We start from the raw sequence: 25,114 nt of genomic DNA, 5'->3' as shown, positions 1-25,114 counted from the left end.
AGGATGACAGAAAGTTGAAATCCTTCCTTTAAAATATTTGACATATCTTTCAAGTTAATATTTAAACTAGCAGGGTGTAGAGGCTGGTGGAGTTGGGCAAAGGAGGTGAGATGCCAAATATCTGTAATAGTGTCAACAATAAAAATTTTTTTAAAAGCAAAACACAATATTTTATTTTTATACTATGCCATACTCGATCATCAATGATGTGCTATTAACGACTGAACAAGCATGTCTTTTGGGGAGAAAAGTTTGTATATATGTCTTTGTTCACTATAAATTTTATGGATATAAAGGTTATATAACAGATAATTTGCAAATAATAATAAAATATACAATACTCTTTAAAAATATTTAAACGAGAAAAAATAAAAACAGGGTTTCGGGGATAGAAACATCCAAGAGAGCTGGCAGTGCAGCCCTTCAGCAAATTCAGAAATTTACGGAGTCCCCTTGGGAGGTGCTGCCTGGGGAGAGGAGAAGGAATCCAGGCTCTAGGGAAGAAGGGCATGTCAACAAGAGAGGGCTATTTTCTGGACAGTTAAAGGTAAATGGTGGTGTGCCCTGTCTTTACTGGACCAGAAAAGGCCCCAGACCCAGCTGACCGGATATCTGGGAGGTGGCATCTGGTCTTCAGACAGCTGGTCAAGGCACTACCGGGCGTTCTTTGGGCCACTTTCTAACTTTCTTGTTCTATAAAACTAAGTTCTCTCCTCCCTAAACCTGCAGATTTCAAATAGCTGGTTTTGTTTTCTTTCTAAAGCGAAGAGACCTACCGTAAAGTGTCCTGCTACCGCTCCCTGACTCGGTGCTGACTGAGTCCCTAATGTTTGCAAGCTTGGGAGGCAAGGGCTCCTGGAGGAAGAGAAGTCCTGCTAATTCAGAGCCCTCAGACCTGACAGCGGGGAAGGAGGTTTTCTACTGAGGAGTTCCTCAGCCCGCCCCTCTGCCTCGGTGCCTGTCACCACCTTCCTCCCTCACAGACACACTGAAGCAGAAGGTCCCTTGTGACAGAGGTGCCTGTGGATCTGGGACACACAGGTCACAATTCCAACTTGGATCCAGAGGCAGTGAGTTGGTAGTTGTTTCCTTGTGCTTCCCTTGCTCGTCTTTTCACAGGGAAGGAAAGCACAGAGCAGCGATAATCTCACCAGGAGGCCCAGCACCGGGCTGCCTGCCGCCCAGGCTCCCTGCCTCTGGTCTTTGTCAGACAGGCGAGTGCTTCTCCAGTTGTCTTTGTTGAGGCCCCAGCCCTCAGAGCTGCATCCAGGGGCCAGGCCCGGACAGCCAGCAAGGCTGGTGACACAGCAAATAAAGTGTAGTCTCTGGGCTGCAGCAGCAGGAAACCCTGTTTCTGGAGGCTTCTGTTTTCCCTTTCTTTGTTTTGCTTTATCTTAACATCTCTTGGGCCTTATCAGTTTCCTGTTATGTAAAAGAAGATTTTCAAGAGAGTCAAAGTAAATGAATGAAGGACGGATTTGAAGCATAAATTCCAAGTGGGCTTTTTTGACATTTGCTAAAGAAAACAATGTAAATGGGAAAAAAGTAAGGAAATGAAAACAAACAAACAAAAAATCAGAAACGAGAGATGAAATGGAGAAGGTAAAAGCCTCTTAGACTAGAAGAAGAAGCAAAACCACAGCGTTCGGCTTACAAGACACAAACCTGAAATAAAATGACACGAAAATATTAAAAAATAAAATAATGTCAGAAACCAAATTAGACAGATAAAATCCAAAGGAGGGTAGCAGAGGTAGCGATACAAATAAAAACAAGATCCCAATGGAAAAGGGCCCCAGGATGCAGAGAACTCCCTTGAGGAGACACAACTTCACCAGCAATCAAGGAGGCCAGCCCTGCTTCTGTGTTAGTGAGGACCCAGGAAATGCCCCATGTCCTGTTGAGGGCCGGTAAGCCCTGGAAACCTCTGAAAACCACTTTGTATGAAGAATGAAGAATATGAACAGTTTCTGATAATGCAAACGTTTTTTAAGTTGCAGTAAATTTGGGAAAAACTAAACTTTGATCTCTAACTGACAAAATGTATAAAAATTCCACATTTATTTAATTCTGTATTAATTAAAAATTTAAAGTTAATCAAGAAAACTGTAAAAGCATTAGGAAAATGCTTTTCCACTCTTAGCTTGACAGAGCCCTTTCTGTGTTAAGGCACAAGAACCAGATGCCATAGAGAAAAATAGTGACAAATTTGACTACCTAATGGAGGTGAATGATAAGCAATAATGTGGGAAAAACATTTCTGACATTGATAATAGAAAAAAGTAAATATTGGTAAGCAGTAACTACATACTAATTACTAAGAGACATGTCCAGTAGGAAAATGATCAAAGGATATGAACAGACAGTTAATTCATAGAAGAAGAAATCGGACAGAACGAGATTCTAAAGTATCTATAATACAGAGGGTTGGCAAGAGTGTGAGGATGCAGACAATTCGTTGCCACTGCAGGTGAAGGTGCAGATTGCTAGACCATTTGCGAGAACAATTTGGCAGTATCAGAAAATTAAATGTGTCTACCTTTTAATTTAACAGTTTTACTTCCAGGAATATAAATTACAGAAATATTATGTAAAGATACACATAAGTTAGGATGATTGTCGTAGTTTCATTGGAATAGTGAAAAACTGGAAATAACCTAGATTTCCATAGTTGGGGGAATGACTAAATAAATTAGGGCACATCTGTACAAAAACACTTTCTAATGTCTCAGAGAATGGAGAAGACCTTTTTGTATTGACATGAAACTGTTTCTAGGATATGTTATTGCTGATTTTCAGTCGGCGTGTGGCGACACACTAGTTTGCAGCAAGAGGCACCTTGTTGTGCTGCAAGAATTTTCAAAACATGCAATCCCTGACTATTTAGTCAGCAGCACTGATCTCTTTTCCCTTAGATTGTCAAAACCAAACAAACAAACAAACAAACAAAAAAACTACAGCAGCCAACGCAGTAGCCATTTGGTGTAAATGAGTCAATATTATATGATACCTATTTGTTTTTGTTAGATTGGCAAAAAAAATGTATTTTTTTGTTGTGCCGCAGAATTTTAGTAATTAGTTTATGAGTGCTATGAGGTGAAAAGAGTTGAATATTGCTGTGTTATTGAATGAAATGAGCAATTAACAGAAAACTACATAGAGTATGGTCCCGTTTTTGTTTAAACCAACAAATAATGAATGAAGTCAATTTTCATAAACAAGTTGTTAACAGTGGTTACTTATAGGGAGTTCAGTTCAAGAGAAGCCCTGCCTTTTACTTAGATACACTGTACTATTTGATATTTTGTTTTTTACAATAAAGAAATACTAGTTTTATAATTAAAAATAAAGATTTGAAACAAAATGTTCAAGTTTTCAATATAAATTACAAAACAAACTAAATTTTCTGAGTGTCTTAGTAATTAGTAATTGCTTATTAGTTAAGTATCTTTGCAAAAGATATTTGTTTTCTCCATGCCTCAGGATATTGTGAGAAATGTCCAAGTCAAGCAGGCAGGAACGCTGGGGCTTTTCAATGTTCCTACAAGGCAAGGGAAGAAGTGCTGGTAGAGCCAATGTCAACTCCACTGCCTGCAGGTCAGCAAGGGCGTAAAGGAGAAGGGTCCTTTGGGAGAGGAGCAGGGCATGGGAGCCTGTGGGGCCTGGAGCATGCTCAGGGGGTGGGGGCTTGGGACCCAGAGTGTTTACTTGAACTTTGATATCATGCATTTTTCTCTACGATGAACTAGATTTTAAGGGAAAGCAATGTGTCAAAATGTTCCACCACATAATGGGGAGTGAGCGAAGATTTTACGACTCTTTCATTTGATATACTGGGACATTCATGAGCAGGGTAATGAATGACAAAACTTCATTTTCTTCATTCAGAATTATGGTTGTGCTAGCAAGGAGGATAAGAGGAAGAAGGAGAGTTTAGCATTTAAATTACCTGGCAAAGTCTTTCAAATTATTGATTTTCTTTGCTTTTATGGATGCAGTGTGTAGCAACTAATCCAGAATTGTCACATGATTTCTGAATGAGGTTTTATGTGTACTATTCTGCTAAGTTATTATTTTTTACCAAACCCTTCTCTCACAACCTATAGTCAATCAACTAAGCTCATTTTTATCTCCTCATAAGTGTGTGTGTGTGTGTACAAATTCATCAGTTGAGTCATTGTCCTCTGTCTTCTATTATTAGGGTAAGACCATTTGGCATAAGCTTCTTGACAACAGAATAGCCCTAAAATAGCTAAGAGTCAGTGAGCCCATATGTTTGATAAATCTGAGAAAGTAAATGGAAATTTGAGATAACTATAGATTTAAAACAAAAAAGAAACCACAGGTACCTTTTCCCTTGGCTTGTCTGCTGACTCCCAGGATACTTCATAAGGGCATGCTGGTACTTCTCACTCCTTACGCAGACTTCCTGCCATCTTTGAGCTCGATAAAATGGCTCTGAATTTGTGATCCTTCCCAGAATGAATTTGTTTTCTCTTTGCGGCACATTGCTTTTCCTTTGAACTCTGCGAAGTTCCTGTTCTCTTTCCCCACTGTTTAGACTAAAAAACAAAACAAAAAAATACCATAGATATTTCTTGACGTACTGAGATAGTTAAATCCAGTGACAGAATTCTCATTCTGCATTCAAGAAAAGGGCCACATTGCCAACAGGGCAGGAAGGGCTTCCAGAGAGGGAGCTTTGCTCTCATTCATGTGTTTCACAAATACTCAGTAGCCCATCCTTCTCCAGGTGCTCAGATTTTGAGATGCTGGGATTCAGAGATGAAAACAGTCCTGAACTCAGGGACCTTATGGCCCAATTAAGGGAGAGAATATGTAGAGGAGAAAATGTAATCCAGTGTTGTAGATGCAAGCGGGGACACAGAGTTGGGAATGCTCAGCGCTTCCTAAGGGCAGTGGGAAGATGTTGCAATCAGGAGAAGTGAGCTGGGACAGAAGCTTCAAACAAGAGTGGATGTCCCAGGCAATCAGGGAAAGGAAGGACACTTCTAGTGGCATGGCACATCTGGGAAAATTGCAATGGGAAGTTGACAGAGGTCTGTGTGCAGCTCAAAAAGTTCTGACTTACCTTGACAGAAATGAGGAGTCATCCAATAACTTTAAGTCACATTAAAAAGTGTATTTTAGATCACTGTGGAGAAAGGGTGGAGAATGGATTGGGGGATATGAGACTGGATGGGCATCGATTAGGAGTTCTCTGCAGTGGTCCAGGTGGCTGCATCCAAATGGGGAAGGGAACTGTGAGAAATGAAGACCCAAGAGCAGCTGGCTCTACATCAGCTGTGGGAGCACAAAGGAGCAAGCAGAGAAGACTGAAGCACAGGTTTTAGGATCAAGTGACTGGGTGAATACTGGGAGAGTTGTTGAAATAAGGAATAACAGTGGAACATGATAGACCATCGGAAAATTTATTGAGCACTGTTCCAAATACTTTATATATACCCAGCTTCATTGATAACAGATAGCCATTCATTGTTTCATATACTACCAAGAAAGAAAAATTGACTTCCAGTCATGATAGCAGCATAGGCAGACATGGCTCACCTCTTCACACAACCCCATCAAAATTACAACTAAAATATAGAACAATCATCACTCAGAACCATCAGAAATTGAATTGAATGGAAGTCTGACAACTAAGGATTTAAAGAAACCACATCCATCCAGATTAGTAGGACGGTCGCAGACCCAGAACGGGCTGGTCCCCCACCCACGTATTGTGGATAAAAATTCAGCAGGGATATCTCAGGAGCAAGGAGTCCACGTCCCACATCAGGCCTCCCAGCCTAGGGTTCCAGTACCAGTAAGATAAGTCCCCACCACTTCTGGCGGCAAAAAACATCAGGGATTGAGTCAGTGGAAGAAACTGCTAGAGCCCAAAGCAGTTCCTCTTAAAGAACCCGCACATGGACTTACCTACTCAGACTTACTCCCTCTGAGCTCCATTACCAGGGAAGCAGCTTGACAGGCATCAGTGGAATACAGGGAGGAACTGAAGTGTCTGGCATCAAGGTAAGCAGAGCCAGTGTCCCTTTTCTATATGCTCCCCTGACGGGTCTGGCAAGATGGTGCCACATCTGAGACTCCATCGACCTGGCTAACACTGTTTGACTTGCTTTAGAGATCCCGAGAGACTCCACCATCCCTATTTACAGGCACACCCAAGCTGCTTTTCCATATGAAAGGTTGGTCTTGGCTCATGCTTCAAAACTTCCTAAATCCTCTCAGTGAGCCCCAGACTTGGCACTAGATTCATGGCTTGGCTTCACCTGGGAATCTCAAAGCCCAGCACAGGTAGCAGCCATCTTGGATTGCTTTATAGCTCAGGTAGGATGGCCCTGGGTAAAACACGGGTGGGGTTGACCTTGGCCTACACCACCTGGGGAACCCAGTAGACAGCCACAGACAATGTTGGAGCACCATCACCCTGTCCCTACACAGCTGATCATCCATGGAGGGCAGAGTTTGGTGGTAAGTGGTCACAGCCAATCCTTGCAGCTGATTGGCCTGGGTAAATCCCTCTCCTTGCTCTGCCAACAGCAACCAAGACTCAACTACTACAAGAGCTGGGTGTACTCAGCCCAGACAAAGGGTGCACCTCAAATATCCAGCATGGGTGATAGGGGAGGCTGTGCCACTGGACCCTACAGGACATCTACTACATTAGGCCACACTACCAAGACACTGAGTCAAAGCAACTCTACCTAATACATAGAAACCAACACGGGGAGGCTGCCAAAACGAGGAGACAAACACACAAATGAAAGAACAGATTAAAAGAAAAAAGAGCAAAATGAAGTAGAGATAAGCAATCTATCAGATGAAGAGTTCAAAACACTCATTATAAGGATGCTCAAGAAATTTAGTGAGGACCTCAACAGCATAAAAAGGATCCAGTCAGAAATGAAGGATACACTAATTGAAATAAAGAACAATTTATAGGGAAACAGCAGTAGAGAGAAATAAGCCAAAAATCAAATCAATAATTTGGAACATAAGGAAGCAAAAAACAACCAATCAGAACAACAAGAAGAAAAAAGAATTTTAAAAAATGAGGATAGTGTAAGCAACCTCTGGGACAACTTCGCATCATAGTGGGTGCCAGAAGAAGAAGAGAAAGAGCAAGATATTGGAAATCTTCGAAAAAGTAATGAAAGAAAAATCCCCTAATTTGGTGAGGGAAATACACATGCAAGTTCAGGAAGTACAGAGAGTCACAAACAAGATGGATGCAAAGAGGTTCACTCCAAGACACATTATAATTAAAATGCCAAAGCTTAAAGATAAAGAGAGAATCTTAAAAGCAGCAAAAGAAATGGAGAGTGTTACCTACAAAGGAATTCCCATAAGACTGTCAGTTGATTTCTCAAAAGAAACTTTGCAGGCTAGAAGGAATTGTTAAAAAATAGTCAAAGCCACGAAAAGCAGGGACCTACAGCCAAGATTGCTCTACTCAGCAAAGCTATCATTTAGAATCGAAGGGCAGATAAAGTGCTTCCCAGACAAGAAAAAACTGAAGGAGTTCATCATCACCAAACCATTATTATATAAAATGTTCAATGAACTTATTTAAGAAAAAGAAGAAGATCAATACTATCAACAATAAAATGGCAAAAAATACAAATCTATCGACAATTGAATCTAAAAGACAAACTAACCAAACAAGAACAGAGACAGAATCATAGATATGAAGAGTGTTTTGGTGCTTTTCAGATGTGAGTGGTGTGTGAGGGAATGGGTGAAGAGGTGAGGGGATTAAGAGGTACAAATAGGTAGATACAGAATAGCCATGGGGATGTAAAGTACAGTTTATGAAATGAAGCAGCCAAAGAACTTATACATATGACCCATAGACATGAACAATGGTGGGGGGATTGCCTGAGGGAGTGGAGGTGCTGGGTGGAGGGGGAGAGAGGGGGAGAAATCAGGACAACTGCAATAGCATAATCAGTAAAATATAATTTAAAAATAAATATTTTTTAAAAATTGCTGCCAGCAAAATCACACCATGCCATGCACTGTAGGATGCATTCTTACTTTAGAGCCATTAAAATGTGTGTGTGCGCGCACACATGTATGCACATGGGAGCATGTGTGTGTGTGTGTGTTAAAAGGAAGTATATCTTAGAATCTAGGAAATAGGATTATCTCACTTAATCCTCAGAGGTTATTAGTAGCCTTACTGAAGTCAAAACTTTCCCAAAGTCCCAAAATGAATCATGGGAGGAGCTGGAATTTGAACACATGGTCTAACATGGCTTTGTGTCATTGTGAAATCAGCTGTTGGGCTGATGTTCAGGTGACAACAGGGCTAAAGATGCAGATGCGTGAAAAAATCTGCAGCATCAGAGTGTGTTGAAGTGAAGGCAGGAATAGGGAAGGGGCACCAGCATTTACTGATAAGAAGGAATTTCTGACATTTTTCTACTTGTTTTCCATATGCTGCATAGTTTTTTGTTCCTCATTTCCTGTAGTACTGTCTTCTTTTGTGTTTAATTTTTTATGTAGTGAGACATTGAAGTTCCTTTCTTATATCCTTTTGTCTGTGTTCTATAGCTGTTTGATTTGTGCTAACCATGAGGATTTCAATTAACATCCTAAAGTTATAACACTCTTAATTGAATTTATACCAGCTTAATTTCAATGATAAATAAAAACTGTTTCTTTACAGCTCTGTCTTCATCTTTTTGTCACAAAATTACATCTTCATACTTCATGTGCCCTAAAACATAAAATGATAATTCTTTTAAATGAGTTAGTGTCTTAAATTATATTGAGACAAGATTTGAAGTTACAAACCAAAATTCCAATAATACAAGCTTTGATATTTTCCCATGTATTTACCTTTACTGAGATCTTTATTTCTCTATATGGCTTCAAGTACTGTGTAGTGTCCTTTCATTTCACCCTGAAGGACACCCTTGAATTTTCTTGCAGGGAAGGTTTAGTGGTTATAAACCCTCTCAACTTTTGTTTATATGGAAGTATCTTAATTTCTCTCATTTTGAAGGACAGATTTGCCAGACATAGGATTCTTGATTGACAGCTTTTTTTCTTTTAACACTAAATATAACGGATCACTTCCTTTAGCTTCCAAAGTTTCTGATGAGAAATCTGCTTATTATCTTACTGATTCCTGTATGTAATAATTTTGTTTCTTTCTTGCTGCTTTCAAGACTCTTTTTTTCTTTCCAAAGTATGATTATAAGCTGTCTTGGCATGAGTATCTTTGAATTTATGTTTGTTGAAGTTCATTATGCTTCTTGGATCAAATTTGGGGAGTTTTCAGCTATTATTTCTTCAAATATTCTCTCTGCTCCCTTTTCTCTCTCTTCTTCTGGGACTCCCACAATGCATATGTTGGTCCACTTTGTGGTGTTCCATAAGTCCCTTAGTCTCTGCTCTCTTTTTTCAGTCTTTTTTATTCTGTCCCTCAGATTCGATAATATACATTGTTTTATCTTCAAGTACATAGTTTCTATCTTCTGCCTGCTCAACTGTACTTTGAATCCATCTAGTGAATTTTTTTTTCATGTCTGTTATTATACCTTTCAGCTCCATTAATTTCCTTCTTCGTTTTTTTTTAGGTTTTCTATACCTTTATTGATACTTCCATTTTGTTCACTGATCATTTTTCTCGACTTTCCCACACTTTCTTTAGGTTTCTGAATATCTTTAAGAGAGTTGTTTGAAAGTCTTAGTCAAGTATATCTGACACAGGTCATTCTTACGGACAGTTTATGTTGATGCATTTTGTTTTTGTTTTTGTTCCTTTGAGTGAGCCTTATTTTCCTGTTTCTTTGCATGCCTTGTGATTTGGGGTTGAAAACTGGACATTTGAATCTAATAACATGGTAACTCCCCCTTCTCAGAGTTTGCTGGGGTTTTTATTTTTATTTATTTGTTTATTTATTTATTTATTTGCTATAAACTGTCTCTGTCCCAAAGATCAACCTGAGATATAAACTTGATGTCTTGTTGTTTCTTTTCTGAGTCTTTCCTTGGACATGCATAGTTACTTTCTAATTTCCCACATATATGCAGTTGTTTTTGAATGTCCTAATCTGTACTGTCTGACTCTCAAAAGGGGAGAAAGAAAAAAATGAAGTAGAGAAAGGACGCTGATCCTTTAAATTCCCTGGATGTCACTTCAGCTGGAATTATGATGGTCTTGCAACAATGGCGGTGGGTGCAACAAGAATGGCTGCCACCTCTTTGTCTGCATGTCGATGATTAGTAGCAGCAATCAGAGATCAGACAACTGACCTGATATTAGGAAACTGGTTTTTTTCTCTCCTTTGACTTTTACAAGCTGCTCTAGGATCAGATGCATAGCTGCTTGTCCCAAAGCTGGAGCAGGGGGATGGGTATTTGCTACTTTGCTAAGAGCTGAAATGACTGAAATTAATCACAATTTACCATCCAAGACTTGGATAGACTCCAGAGTTCAAAAATAGTTACTTCATACAGATTCTGTTTGTCAGTTGTAGTCGAGGTGGAAAGACAAATATTCCTGATGCTTCCCACTCCACTATCTTCCCAGCAGTGAGCCTTAGTTATCCTTTTAAGACCAGTTCTTTTAAGATGAAAACTCCTTCCTGTTCTCATAGAAGTGTCTTTGATATGTACAACCATCAGCACAGTCAATGAGAACATTTTCCTCACCCTCGAAAAGAAACAACCCTACCCTTTAACTATCACCTTACTAGCCCTCCATACTGTAAACATTTATGTGCTTATGGACATGCTTTCATTTCTCTTTGTGTATATAACTAGGGGTGGAATTGCTGAGTCATATGGCAACTCTATGTTTAATTATTTGAAGGACTTCTAGACTGCCTTCCAAAGTGACTGCACGATTTTACATTCCCACCAGCAGTAGATGAGGGTTCTAATTTCTCTACATCTCAACCAACACTTGCTCTTATCTGCCTTTTTGATTCCAGCCAACCTAATGGGTGTAAAGTGCTATCACATTGTGGTTTTGACTTGCATTTCCCTGATGACTAATGATATTGAGCATTTTTGCATGTGCTTATTGGTCTTTTGTACATCTTCCTTGAGGAAATTCTATTCAGATCCTTTACTCATTTTTTAAAAGATTTTATTTATTTATTTTTAGAGAGAGGGGAAGGGAGGAAGACAGAGAGGGAGAGAAACATCGTTGTGTGAGAGAAACATTGATTCATTGCCTCTGGCATGCCCCCAGCCAGGGACTTGGCCTGCAAACCAGCCATATGCCCTAACTGGGAATCGAACTGGCGACCTTTCAGTTCACAGACTGGTGTTCAATCCACTGAGCTATACCAGTCAGGGCCATTTACACATTTTTAAAATTGGGTTGTTTATCTTTCTGTTATTAGTCTGTAAAAGTTCTTTATATATTCTAGATACAATGCCTTATCAGATATATGATTTGGAAATATTTTCTTCCATTTTGTGGGTTGTCTTTTCACTTTCTTAACAGTGTTCCTCGAAGCACAAAAGTTTTAAATTTTGATTAAGTTTATATATCTTCTCTTTTGTTGTTAATGCTTTTGGTGTCATATCTAATATCATTGCCAAATATGAAGTCTCTTACATTCAGGTCTTTGATCCATTTGAATTAATTCACATATATGGTATGAGTTAACAGTCCAACTTTAGTCTCTTACATATGAATAGAGAGTTGTCTCAGCATCTTTCCTCCATTGAGTGGTCGAGGCACCTTTGTTGAAAATAAATTGACTGTAAACACATGAGCTTATTTCTGGACTCTTAATTCTATTCCATTGACCTAAATATCTGCCCTTATGCAAGTCCCACATTGTTTTGATTACCATTGTTCTAGTAAGTTTTGAAATCAGGACATATGAGTCATCCTGCTTTATTATTCTTTTTCAGGATTGTTTTTGATAATTTGGTGTCCCTTTCAATTCCACATGATTAGAACCAGCTTGTCAATTTCTGCAAAAATGTAAGCTGGGATTCTGATAGGTATTGCATCGACTCTAGATCAGTTTGGGAACTATTGCTGTCTTAACATTGTCTTACAAACCATGAAAGGAAAACTCTGACTCCAAAAAACCTCCACTGCCTTGCGGCATACCTCTTCAGGGGAAAGGCTAAGGGAGTAAACCCCGACAGAAAATCCGGAGCCGGAGTCCCTAAGGCGGTTTGATGTTGTAGTCAACACCGGCAACTCCTGCGGCGCACCTGAACCCAAGCTATATCGACTCGTCTTTCCCTTGGACCCTTCAGCTGCGAAGAGAGGGGGGGTCTGCTGCATGGGCAACAGCAGACCCTCCATATCACCCTGCCCAGGCTCTGTAGCTTCAGTGTCATCGCAAGATGTCGATTCAACACGGGAGGAGACAGATACCATGTCACTCCCGAGTCGGACTGCACAGCCATTCTCAGCGGTGCAGATAGACTCTTAAGAAGCTACACCATCATCTCTCGAGACGGACGGCTGCCGACGACAAACCATGAACATGGGATTTTTTTTCCATTTATTTAGATCTTCATTAATTTATTTCAACAATTTTTTTGTAGTTTTCAGAATATGTTTTGCATTTCCTTTGTTAAATTTATTCACAAGTATTTTATTTTTTTTATATTTTCTCCTTTTTTATTTTTAAATTACTTTTGTTTATTGTATTATAGTTGCTCAATTTTTCTCCCTTTGCCCTCCTCCACCCAGACCATTCCTCACTCCCACACCATTCTCCATGTCCATGGGTCATTCATACATGTTCTTTGATTAATCCCTTTCCCTTCTTTCCACCATTCCCTACCTCCCTTCTGGCAGTTGTCAGTCTGTTCCATATTTCTATGTCTCTGGTTCTGTTTTGCTTGTTAGTTTATTTTGTTCATTGGATTCCTATTATAAGTGAGCTCATATGGTATTTTTCTTCCACTGACTGGCTTATTTCTTTTAGCATAATAGTCTCCAGTTCCAACCATGCTGTCGCAAAAGTTAGGAATTTCTTTTTTCTGCTGCGTAGTATTCCATTGTGTAAATGTACCAGTTTTTTAAATCTATTCATCTACTGATGGGCACTTTGATACTTTTGTGATTAAAATTACTTTTAATAATTTCATTTTCAGATTGTTCATTGCAAATATATAAAAATACAATTAATTAACTTTTGTCTATTGATCTTATATCCTGGTCCTTTGTTGAACTTGTGTATTAGTCCTAATAGCTTTTTTTAAAAAGGTTTCCTTAGAATTTTTAATATGCAAAATCGTATCTTCTGTGAATAGAGACAGCTTTACTTCATTCTTCCCAATGTGGATGCCTTTTATTTCATATCCAGCGAGGTTTGGACTTCCCCACACTCTGCTGCAAATGAAGTCAATTCCTTTTGGGGAGAGATCAGCAGCTGTCTGTTTTATGGTCTGCTTCTCCCCCAGGGAAAAATCTCAGAGCTCTACAACTGGACCTGAGGATGATGGTAAGCTTCTCTCCAGGTGACATTTTGGATTAACTGTTCTACTAGGCCCCTTCATTGCAGCTTTAAGGTAAGCAACACTGAAAAATGATTTTATACTCAGGTTAAATATCTGTCTTTAAAGCAGAAAGTGATTTTAGATTTAATGTAAACTGTCCCAGGAAAATGGAGGTTGACCTATCATAGCTCCAGGTTTTAATGACAGTGACCAGACAATGAGAGCAACCAGGAAGCACAGGATGTTCCTGAGACCCCGGCTGAATCCACCTTCCCCAAACCCTCCAAAGTGAAAGCTGAGTCTCAGGTAAAACTCTGATTTATAAGTCATGGGGGAAAATGCAATTCTCTGGCATATGACTCTTGAGAGAGGCTGGAAATGCCTCACTCTGGCTCACTGGCAATGCTCCTGCTCAGGGCCTGGAGCCAAGCGCTCCAGGTCCCTCCAGGTTTGGTGCTGGTGCCCAGTTACCTCCTGTGTGTATAGTTGCTTCTGCTATCAGTCTGTCCCTTGGTCCTCATGATGCAGGACAGCTTCTGCAACAGCAGGTGGTTGTCCCTGTTGATGACAGAGAGCCTCTCCTCCTCCAGCTGTGGGAAGACACACAAGGAGCCTTTAGAAGCACCAGCTGCATCTGTGCTCTACTGTGCACAGATTCATTCAGAGCATTCCTTCCCCGCACTTTGTCTTGAGCACCCTGTGGGTTTTATATCGCCTCCCTAGATATCAGCAAATGCTGCTGTAGCGAGCTTCAGCAACGAGTACATCATGCACAGGCTCCTTTGTCTATGAATTGGAAGACATTAGGGTGAAGCCAAATCTCCTAAACTTGGAGCGAAAGTAACAGGGTCATCCTCTAAAACTCTGACCTGTGATGGTGATGCTAAAGAGGAAATCACTTCATATTTTAAGAAAGATATTTTATACTGTTCAGAAGAAAAAAGATTCACCCCAGCCAAGATGGAGGCATAGGTAGACACATTGCATCTCCCTCTACAACTAAGGAGGAATACAACTGTCTCAAAACTAGAGACAACCAGAAGTTCCAGAAAACTGAGCTGCAGGGAAGTCCAACAAACAAAGATATAAAGAAGAAATACTCATCCAGACAGGTAAGATGGGCGAAACCAGGGTGGAAAGGAAGCAGTGTGGTGCCAGCAGGGGCAGCAGAAGTGGCAGTGGCAGGCTAGCAGAAAGTGCAGTCACACATTAAAATAAGTAGGGAGGGACACCTGAGGAGTACTCCCAGCACCAGACCAGACCACATAGCTCATGGTTCCAGTGCCAGGGAAAATAAAGCCTCATTGCCTCTGACTGTGAAAACCTGTGGGAATTGGAGCGGAGGAAGAAACTGCCGGTCTCTCAGCAGTCCACTTGTTTAGAGGGCCCTCACCATTTTAGAATATCCACAAACCCCTCCAATCTGGGAACAATGGCCAGGACAACAGCTGGAGAGGTACCAGTCCCATACAGGAAGTGGGAGTAGTGCCTGGAAAAGGGGCAAGTGCTGAGCAAGCGGCATTGTTCCACCTCAGACCCCTCTCCTACGTACAGCACCACAATGTGGTGAGAGAGGTCGCCTGTACTGACAAATACCTAAGGCTCTGCCCCTTACAACGTAACAGGTGCCACAGCTCTACCTAAGACACAGAGGCAAACACAGGAAGTGGTCAAGTTGAAGAGACAGGGAAATATGGCCCAAAAGAGAGAACAGATCAAGGTTCCAGTGGGAGAACTAAGCAACAAGGATATAGCCAACCTAACAGATGCAGAATTCAAAACGCTGGTCATAAAGATGCTCACAGACTTGACAGATATACTGAGTATGGCAAACGCAGAAGGGAAGAAGTGAAGGCTAAGCTAAATGAAACGAAGGAAAATCCATACAAAACCAATGGTGAAGAGAAGGAAACAGGTTCAAATCAGTGACTTGGAACATAAGGAAGAAAAAAACAGTCAACCAGTACAGAATGAGGAAACAAGAATTGAGAAAATGAGGAGAGGCTTAGGAACCTCTGCAACAACTTTAAACATGCCAACATCCAAATCATGGGGGTGCCAGAAGTAGAAGAGGAAGAACAAGAAATTGAAAGCTTATGTGAAAAAATAATGAAGGAAAACTTCCCTAATTTGGCAAAGGACATAGAAATATAATTCCAGAAAGCACAGAGAATCCCAAACAAGCTAGACCCAAAGAGGACCACACCAAGGCACATCATAATTAAAATGCCAAAGTTTGAAGATAAAGAGAGAATCTTAAAAGCAGCAAGAGGAAGAAAGAGAGTTACCTACAGAGGGGTTCCTATAAAACTATCAGCTGATTTCTCAGAAGAAACTTTGCAGGCAAGAAGGGACTGGCAAGAAGTATTCAATGTGATGAAAAGCAAGACCCTACAAACGAGATTACTCTATCCAGTACAGGTATCATTTAGACTGGAAGGCAGATAAAGTGCTTCCCAGACAAGGTAAAGCTAAAGAAATTCATCATCACCAAGCCATTATTATATGAAATGTTAAAGGGACTTATTTAAGAAAAAGAGGATCAAAACTATGAACGTTAAAATGACAACAAACTCACAACTATCAACAACAGAACCTTAAAAAATTAAAAGAAAACCAAACTAAGCAAACAACCAGAATAGGAACAGAATCATAAGCATGGGGATCATTTTGAGGGTTATCAGCTGGGAGGAGGAAGGGGGAGAAATGGTGTAGGGATTAAGAAGCATAATTGGTTGGTACAAAGTAGACAGAAGGAAGTTAAGAATAATATAACAAAGGGTGAAGCCAAAGAATTTACATGCATGACCCATGGACATGAACTAAAGAGGTGGGAATGCTGGAGGGAAGGGAGGTACTGGGCAGAGGTGAGCAAAGGGAAAAGAAATTAGGACAGCTGTAACAGCATAATCAGTAAAATATACTTTAAAAAAAAGAATGCTTAGGATTTGTGGCAAAAACATATTTTAAAAAGAATTTAAAATAGCCATGTTTCTCCAGCAATATATGTCTGGCTTAGAGCTTATTACTGGAATGCACTCTACAGTGAATGGTGAAGTAATAAAAAAAAAAAAAAAAAAAAAAACTATTGGAAAAAAGAAAAAAAGATTTAAGCCCAGAGGAAACATCAATTTTCTTGCTTTAGGTTTTTAAATTGATTGATCTTCTAATTAGCTCAAAACTGGTCACTTAGTTTTTGTTCTGCCCATTTAGGATATTATTACTTAAGAGGCACATAAAAAGTACACAGCATTTTGCCTTTGGAAGCATTACTATCAGCATAACCATGTAATTCTTACTTTCACTAGATGGCCTAAGCTTCAAGGAATAAATATTCTGAGGTGGCCATGAAATGGCCTGGTATAAAGAAATGATGCCAATTAATCAATTACTATAGAACTGCACTAAATAAATTAACACTGCGAATTTCCTTTCCTCACCTCCCTCTTTTCCTCAAGCTGTGATGGGTTAACAGGATGACTAGAGAAAGATTTCTAGTGCAATTACCCACCAGCTCCATTTGGAGCCTTGATGAAGTTAATTGGTTTGCTTATGCGGCATTTTACTTTGATAGTAACTTCTTTATTTCTGACTGAGCCTGCCTTTTCCATTTTCCTGGGTTTTTAAGCTGACATTTTCTAGTTAGCTGTGACTGTAGCTGAGAGGTGAAACTGAAAGGTACCTTGAGCTTCTTGAGGTTCAGGTGGAGGTGGCTGAGAGACAGTGGGGCACGGGTGTCCACAAGTGGCTGGGCATCCCAGACCTACAGCACAGAGAGGGAGGTGTGACCTCAAGCACAGTTGTAGTAGATAATTAATGTGAGCTTCGGTTGTGCAGCTTCTGGGTTGTTGGCACTTGGGATATGTATAGATCATTATTCATGGCACCAAAGCTTCCAAGTCACCTTGTGGCAGAAAGTTCTGAATGATATTCAGGACTTGATTCAGAATCTGACTATCACCTGGAGGAACAAGGAAGCCCTCAAAAATGAGCCTATCATGTCATTTTTCAAGTGGAGAATTAAATGGGTACAAAGTGAGGATTCATTAACCGTAACCACCAGCTGACATTTCTGTTCTGTACTCTGTTGCCAAAGGCCTTTAAGACAGTGAATTATGTCCCTGTATCCACCTCACTCTAATCTCTGAGCCTCCAGCAGTATTTTCAGGATGAGCACCTTAAACATTGATAAACTGCAAAATGATCCCTGCAGAGTCTCCTATCAGAAAAATGAACAAACAAGAGAAGAAATTTATATTTTAAAATGTGCTGAACTAAGTCCATGAGGACTGTTTACCATTTGCAATAAAAAAAAATCCCCTCTGATTCTATATAGACACTTGCTTATAAATATCACTACTAGTGGAACCTATTAGCTGATAATCTGAAAGGGACAACATTAGGAAGCTCCACCAGCTGAGTCTGTATAAAATGACAGCATGGGCATCATGCACTCTGGGAATCAAACCCACGGAGTGTGTGGTCATGGAACAGAGCACGTGTGGGGAGAGCCAGGAGATGGTGAAAGGGCTAGATGGTGAGAAGGTTTGAATAACACACTCATTTTGGAATGCCTTTAAGTTTTTATTTTGTTTTATGATGTGCAAAAATGTGAACATGGCTCCAAGGTCAAATCTGTGAAACAACTTCCTTTTCTAAATGGCCTAAGCCCCATTCCTATCTTCTTCATCCTATTCCCTATTGACAAATCTTCTAACTTTACAGATACTCCTTTCATTTCTGAAAATATAAATATATACAATATGTGTATATGTGTAAATGTATCTATATGTGTGTATATACAAATATATACATTTTACCACCTCTTTTTGGATAAGCATCACATTTTACATATTTTCACCCTATTTTTTATTTCAAAATACATTCTTGAGATACATATAGATGTTTCTCATTCATTTTTATAGCTGCATAGTACTTCACTGTGTGAAAGCATTCTAATTTTTTCAACCAGATCACTTTTGATGGTCATTTTGATTAGTTCCAATTTTGCTATTACAAATAATGATGCAATAGAATCTTTTGCAATTATTTTGTTTCTTTTCCAGTATATCTCTAGAATGGATACTTGGAAAAGGGAATTCTGGGTAAAGAGAAAATGCTTGTATAATTTTATCAGACATTGCTAAATCACCCCCTTCCCCATATGCACACACAGGGCTGTGCCCTTTTGCCCACCAGAGCACTGCCAACAAGTTTGGGGATTTTTACCAATCTAATAGTTGAGAAATGGTATTAGAGTGCAAGTTTAATTTGCAATTCTCTGTTATAAGAGAAGTTGATCATCTTTTTATAGGTTAAGAGCTATTTGCAATTCTTTCCTTTAAATTATATTTTATTGATTATGCTATTACATTTGTCCTGACTTTTTCCCCTTTGTTCCCCTCCACCCAACACACCACACTCCCTCAGGCCATCCCCCCACCATTGTTCATGTCCATGGTCATGCATATAAATTCTTTGGTTACTCCATTTCCTAAACTGTACTTTACCTCCCCATGGCTATTGTGTAACTACCTATTAGTATGTCTTAATCCCCTCATCTCTTCGCCCATTCCCCCACACACCCCTCCCATCTGACAACCATCAAAACCTTCTTGGTATCCATGATTCTGTCTCTGTTCTTTTCTTTCTTTCTTTTCTTTTTATTAATTTTTTTTAACAAGGTTATTTTATTTTTTATTTAATTTTAATTTTATTTTATTTATCTGTTTTTAGAGAGAGGGGAAAGGAGAAAGAAAGGGAGAGAAACATCAATGTGCAGTTGCCTCTCAAATGCCCCCAACTGGGGATCTAGCGTGCAACCTAGTCATATGCCCTGACTGGGAATCGAACCAGTGACACTACGTTCACAGGCCGACGCTCAATCCACTGAGCCACAACAGCCAGGGCTCCTGTCTCTGTTCTTATTGTTTGGTTAGCTTTTTTTTTTTAGATTCAGTTGTTGATAGATTTGTATTTTTTGCCATTTTATTATTGATAGTTTCGATTTTCTTTTTCTTAAATACCTTTAACATTTTATATAATAATGGTTTGATGATGATGAACTCCATTTAGGTTTTTCTTGTCTGGGAAGCTCTTTATCTGCCTTTCGGTTCTAAATGATAGCTTTGCTGGGTAGAGCAATCTTGGTTGCTTTTCATGACTGAATGTTTCTTGCTAATCCCTTCTAGTCTGCAAAGTTTCTTTTGAAAAATCAGCTAACAGTTTAATGGGAACTCCTTGTAGGTAACTAACTGCTTTTCTCTTGCTGCTTTTAAGATTCTCTCTTTATCTTTAACCTTTGGCATTTTGATTATGATGTGTCTTGGAGTGGGCCTCTTTGCATCCATCTTGTTTGTGACTCTCTGTACTTCCTGAACTTGCATGTGTATTTCCTTCACCAAATTAGGGAATTTTTCTTTCATTACTTTTTCAAATAGATTTCCAATTTCTTGCTTTCCCTTCTCCTACTGGCACCCCTATAATGTGAATGTTGGCCCTCTTGAGGTTGTCCCTGAGGCTGCTTAGACTAACCTTGTTTTCATGGATTCTTTTTTCTTCTTGTTGTTCTGATTTTTTCTTCTTTTTCAAATTATTTTTTATCTTCTTTTATTTTCTTTTTTCTTGCTTCCTTATGTTCCAAATTATTGACTTGGTTCTCAGCTTCATTCACTCTATTGCTATTTCCCTGTTAATTGTTCTTTATTTCAATTAGTTTACCCTCCATTTCTGACTGGATCTTTTTTATGCTGTTGAGGTCCTCACTAAGTTCCTTAAGCATCCTTATAATCAGTGTTTTGAACTCTGCATCTGATAGATTGCTTATATCCATTTTGTTTAGCTTTTTTGGAGTTTTGATCTGGTCTTTCATTTGAGCCATGTTTCTTTGCCTCCTCATCTTCACAGCCTCCCCCTGACTATTTCTATGTGTTAGTAGAGCTGCTTTGATTCTGTGTCTTGGTAGTGTGGCTTAATGTAGTAGATGTCCTGTAGGGTCCAGTGGCACAGCCTCCCCATCACCCAAACTGAGTACTTGAGGTGCACCCTTCATAGCTGAGTATACCCTTCTCTTTAGTTGAGCCTTGGTAACTGTTGGAAGATCAATAGGAGAGATTTACCCAGGCCAGTCAGCTGCAAGGATTGGCTGTGACCACTGACCACCAACCAACCTCTGCCCTCCATGGAGGATCAGCTGTTCAGGGGCAGGGTGATGGTGTTCCAACATAGTCTGTAGCTGTCCACTTGGTGCGCTGGCCCTGAGGTTTCCTGATGGTGCAGGCCAAGGTTAGCTCCCACCTGTGTTTTGCCTGGGGCCACCCTGCCTGAGCTATAAAATAATCCAAGATGGCTGCCACCTGTGCTGGGCTTGGAGATTCCCGGGCAAAGCCATGCTGTGAATCTAGGATGACTGTTGCTAGTGTCAGGCCTGGAGCTCACTGAGGCTTGTTTGAGAGGATTTAGGAGGTTTTGAAGCATGAGCCAAGACCAGGCATTTATATGGAAAAGCAGCCTCCGGGCGCCTGTAAGTAGGGAGGGATGGAGTCTCTGGGGATCTCTAAGGCAGGTCAAACAGTATTAGCTAGGTTGATGGAGTCTCAGATATGGCACCAGCTTGCTGGCTCTGTCAGGGGAGGGTGTAGAAAAGGGAAAATGGCCTCTGTTTGCCTTGATGCCAGACACTTCAGTTTCTCCCTGTATGCCATTGGTGCTTTTCAAACTGCTCCCCTGGTAATGAGCTCAGAGGGAGTGAGTCTGAGTAGGTGAGTCTCTGTGTGGGTTCTTTAAGAGGAACTGCTTGGGGCTCCAGCAGTTTCTTCCACTGACTCAATCCCCACTGGTTTTAGCAGCCAGATGTTGTGGGGTCTTATCTTCTTGGCACTGGAACCCTGGGCTGGGGAGCTGGTATGGGGCTGATACTTCTTGCTCCTATGACATCCCTCCCGAATTTTTATCCACCACACATGGGTGTGGGACCAGCCTGTTCCGGGTCTGTGACCCTCCTACTGTTACAGAAACAGGGGTGTTCCAAAAAACCCCAGAGTTTGCGGCTGGGGGATGGGGAAAAGGAAGCAGCTTTTAGAATGCCTCCACATGCCTGAGGCTGGTGGCTAGTTTCTTTTTTAATGCAAAATGGCTTTAATGCATCCAAAGCCTCAGGTAGATGGGAGGGGACTTGGACCAGGGGATGGTATGGAGAAAGCACACAGAGCCTGCGTGAGGTTCTGTGAATGGTCAGAACTGGTTACCGTACCCACTGCATCAGAGGACGTAGTCAGGGATTTAGAAATAAGCAGCAGACATTTTAGGCAGGCTGACTGTGCGGATTTAACTAAGGCTGAGGCTGACTATGTGCATTTGACTGAGGCTGAGGCTGACTGTGCGGATTACAAAAGGACTAACTATACAGTTTACAAGGAGGCTGAGAATCCATGAGGTTCTGGATTAAAAGCTGGTGGACCCCATAACACAGATGAGGTCTCCCCAATCAGGATTGAATGATTGGCAGCTGCTGGTAAAGCTGAATTGTGTTTGGAAAGTAGGGAAACGGTTTCTCTAACTTTTCTAAAGCTAGCCTGGTTTGGTAGGGGTGGAGGCAAGTATATGTGTTTATGGGTGTTTTAAAGAATATAAGACTTAACAACAGAAATCCGCAAATAACTAAATCTATATAACTGTTAAATAAACAATTCTTTTTATTTTCACCAAACTCTGGTATTAAGAGTTACGATTTTGGCGGCGGGCAATCGGGCCCCTAACTAAAGAGCCTGTGGGTTTGTTTTCAATTGGAGCAGCCCAGGGGTTCTGTAACACTACCAGTCTGGATGGATGTGGTTTCTTTAATTCCATAGTATCTGATTTCCATTCAATTCGATTTCTGATGGTTCTGAGTGATGGTTGTTCTATATTTTAGTTGTGATTTTTATGCGGTTGTGTGAAAGGGTGAGCTGTGTCTGCCTATACCTCCATCTGACCGAAGTCCTTGCAAATCTTTTTCTGTGAACTTTTGTTCATATCACTTGCCCATCTTCATATGGGGCTGTTTGCATTTTCTTTTTATTTTTAGAAGTTCTTTATACATAAGGATATTTATCCTCTGTGTTTGCTATAAATTGTAATTATTTTGCCCAATTTATTTTTGTTTCTTTTCATTAATTCTTTTGGGTTTATCAGTTATTTAATCATTTCATTCACAAATAGGAAAAAAATATCTATTTTCTTGGCTAATGGATTTGTTTTGTCTACTTGCATTGGCTAAAACCTCCAAAACAATTTAAAAGCAAATAAGAGATAGTAGGCATCCTTGTCCTTTATAAGGAACACTTTTAGTGTTTCTCTATTAATTAAGATACTGACTTGGGGATGAGGTACTTATGTTTTATTATGTTAGAGAAATATTAATAGCAATTTGTATTTTATTAAGGTTATTTTTATTTTATTTTAGCATAAATGTGTGTTCAAGTGTAAGGTAGAAGGCTTTGTTGAGATGCCAGGCTGAGGATAACGTGCTGAATTCTAGAGGTGACTTTAGGCACCATGGTCTCCTTCATGTCTGTTTTCTCCCCTCTTATCCATCAAAGTTTCTTATATTCCCAGGGTTTTCCGCCACACAGTAAGAAAAAAACTTACTCTTAAGAGCTGAATTCTCCCTACTCTTAATATGGAAGAACTTGTCTAAGCCAAGTTTTAATGCCAACTGGTGAGGTCTGGAGTGGTAAGGGAATCTTGCTCGTTCTTTACTCCTGCTTCCAGGCAGAGCAGAGTGGCTCCTTCACCCACAGCCCTTGCTCCTCCTCACCCTCCTATCTGCTGCAGGCCCACATTTCCCCTCCTTCATCAGGGCCTGTAGCATCTGGACCACAGTTTTATTTTCCCCTAAATGAGTTCTACACCAAGGAGACAGCCGTGCCAGGACTCCAGGCATCATCCTCACACGGAAGCGACCCGTTGGGAAGCTGTGCTTCAGTTGTCCCATTCCTCACCCATAGCCCCTTTCTTCTCAGTTTCTTGGTTGACTGGCTCCCACCATCTCTTCCTGACTTGCTCTCTGTCTTTACTTCATCCCTTTCCAGGTAATATTTTGTGGCCCTCCCTTTAACCCCTCATGACAGGATCATTGGTTTCCTGGGCCCATGCCCTGCTGCTGACCACAAGCCAGATTGGGGTGTGCCCGCACTCCGTTGTTAGGCCCAGCAACCAGGTGTTTCTGGGACATCGCAGAACTGCATGCGTCAATGCTCTGTGAACTGAGGCTCCGCAGCCACACCTGGGGCCCATGCCAACTGTCAACACATTGACTCTTTCCAGTCAATCAGCTCTCTGCTTTCCACAGTGACTATTTTGAATCTTCCTTAAACTGGGGGTGTTTGTTGGCAACCTATCTCTTACCAGGGATGATTCAAAGGGGCAGTGGTAGTTGATTTATACTTGTTACTATCAAGCACACCCTCTTCATCTTCCCCTAGCAACAACTAGTTACCAAGAGCATGCTGTGTGCTCTAGGTACTGAGAGTATCATGGTGACAGGACATAGCCACCACCCTCACAGACTGGGGGAAACAAACGAAATAAAATAATAAGTCTGTTACATCAATCATGAAGTGACATGAGACAGGAGAAAAGGGACAACAGAAAAATGAGGACATGTGCTTCTGAGAGACGGTGCAGACAAGACTTCTAGGAAGAAGAAAGGTCTAAGGAAGTGAGGTGAGCCCTGGAACAGCTGGTGAAGAGTGCTTACTGGGACTCTCAAGGGGGACATTCGGTTCAGGGCCCAGTTGTGCATGTGGGCACAGGGCCAGCCTTGTAGCAAGTGCCACCGAGTCTCCCTGAAGCCACTGTGTCACACCTCAACCCAGGTAGGCAGGACCCTCAAGGAGCAGATAGGCTCACGTGGGTCTTGTCATCATGCGGAAACCTTGGGTCCACTGCCTGAGGGATCACTCCAGAGGGATCACTTCAACTGACCACAGAGCAACAGCCTGTTCCAGAACATCCCCTTAAAGCACTTCTCAACCTTGATGAACACAGATGTGGAGATGTGACTGACCGAGCACTGAGCAGTTGGATGGCTCCACTGAGGTCTCACAGGCCGGCCATTTTCAAACCACATAGTGACCTTCTCAAAAGATTCCACATTGGCATCAAATAAAATGGAAAAAATAATGGATCTCCTAATGGAGATGAAAGTCAGCTTTTTGTCCCCACTGGAATATGCTGTTTTCAAAGGGGAAAGGGTCCTTTAGATCTTTTTGTCTTAGGATACTTTTGAGTAATTTATGAAAAATTAAGTACTTTATAAAAAAAACATATGCCTTGATTGAGAAAGAAATGGTCCTAAAACATGACACATGAAAACCATAATCTATTTAATGGTATTTTTATTGTATGGCAACATATATGACCACATTTTTAAGGAAATGTAATTTCAACCATTCCATCTTTGAAAAGAAAATTAGCTTTTGGTTTCCAGAGAAAGCCCTGACATTTCATGGTTACTGCTTTGAAGGCCTCACCCTGAACTATGAGGCCTGGCACTGGCCTTTCCTACCTTTTTCCTGTGATCCTGGTAGGCTTTCTCCCATGTGCTCTGCAAGTACTCACTCCTGCGCTGGAGCGTCAGCTGGGATGCTCTGTGCATCTCAGACACCACCAACAA

General features: G+C 40.7%; 1 protein-coding gene across 1 annotated transcript; it reads right to left on the bottom strand.

Annotated features, from left to right (window-relative positions):
- Positions 1-388: 388 nt before the first annotated feature.
- CFAP97D2 (CFAP97 domain containing 2) lies at positions 389-25,114 on the bottom strand. The gene is made up of 5 exons (XM_090258504.1): positions 25,007-25,114; positions 17,141-17,221; positions 13,930-14,048; positions 4,350-4,562; positions 389-1,422 (listed from the first exon to the last, which is right to left on the bottom strand). The coding sequence occupies exons 1-5, from the start codon at positions 25,094-25,096 to the stop codon at positions 1,395-1,397; spliced, it is 531 nt and encodes a 176-aa protein (XP_090114630.1). The 5' UTR covers positions 25,097-25,114; the 3' UTR covers positions 389-1,394.

Source organism: Furipterus horrens, unplaced genomic scaffold (genome assembly GCF_987537825.1).
Source record: "Furipterus horrens unplaced genomic scaffold, mFurHor1.1.pri manual_scaffold_12, whole genome shotgun sequence".
Classification (NCBI taxonomy): domain Eukaryota; kingdom Metazoa; phylum Chordata; class Mammalia; order Chiroptera; family Furipteridae; genus Furipterus; species Furipterus horrens.
The sequence above is the reverse complement of the archived record's forward strand: the minus strand, read 5'-3'. Positions and strand labels throughout refer to the sequence as shown.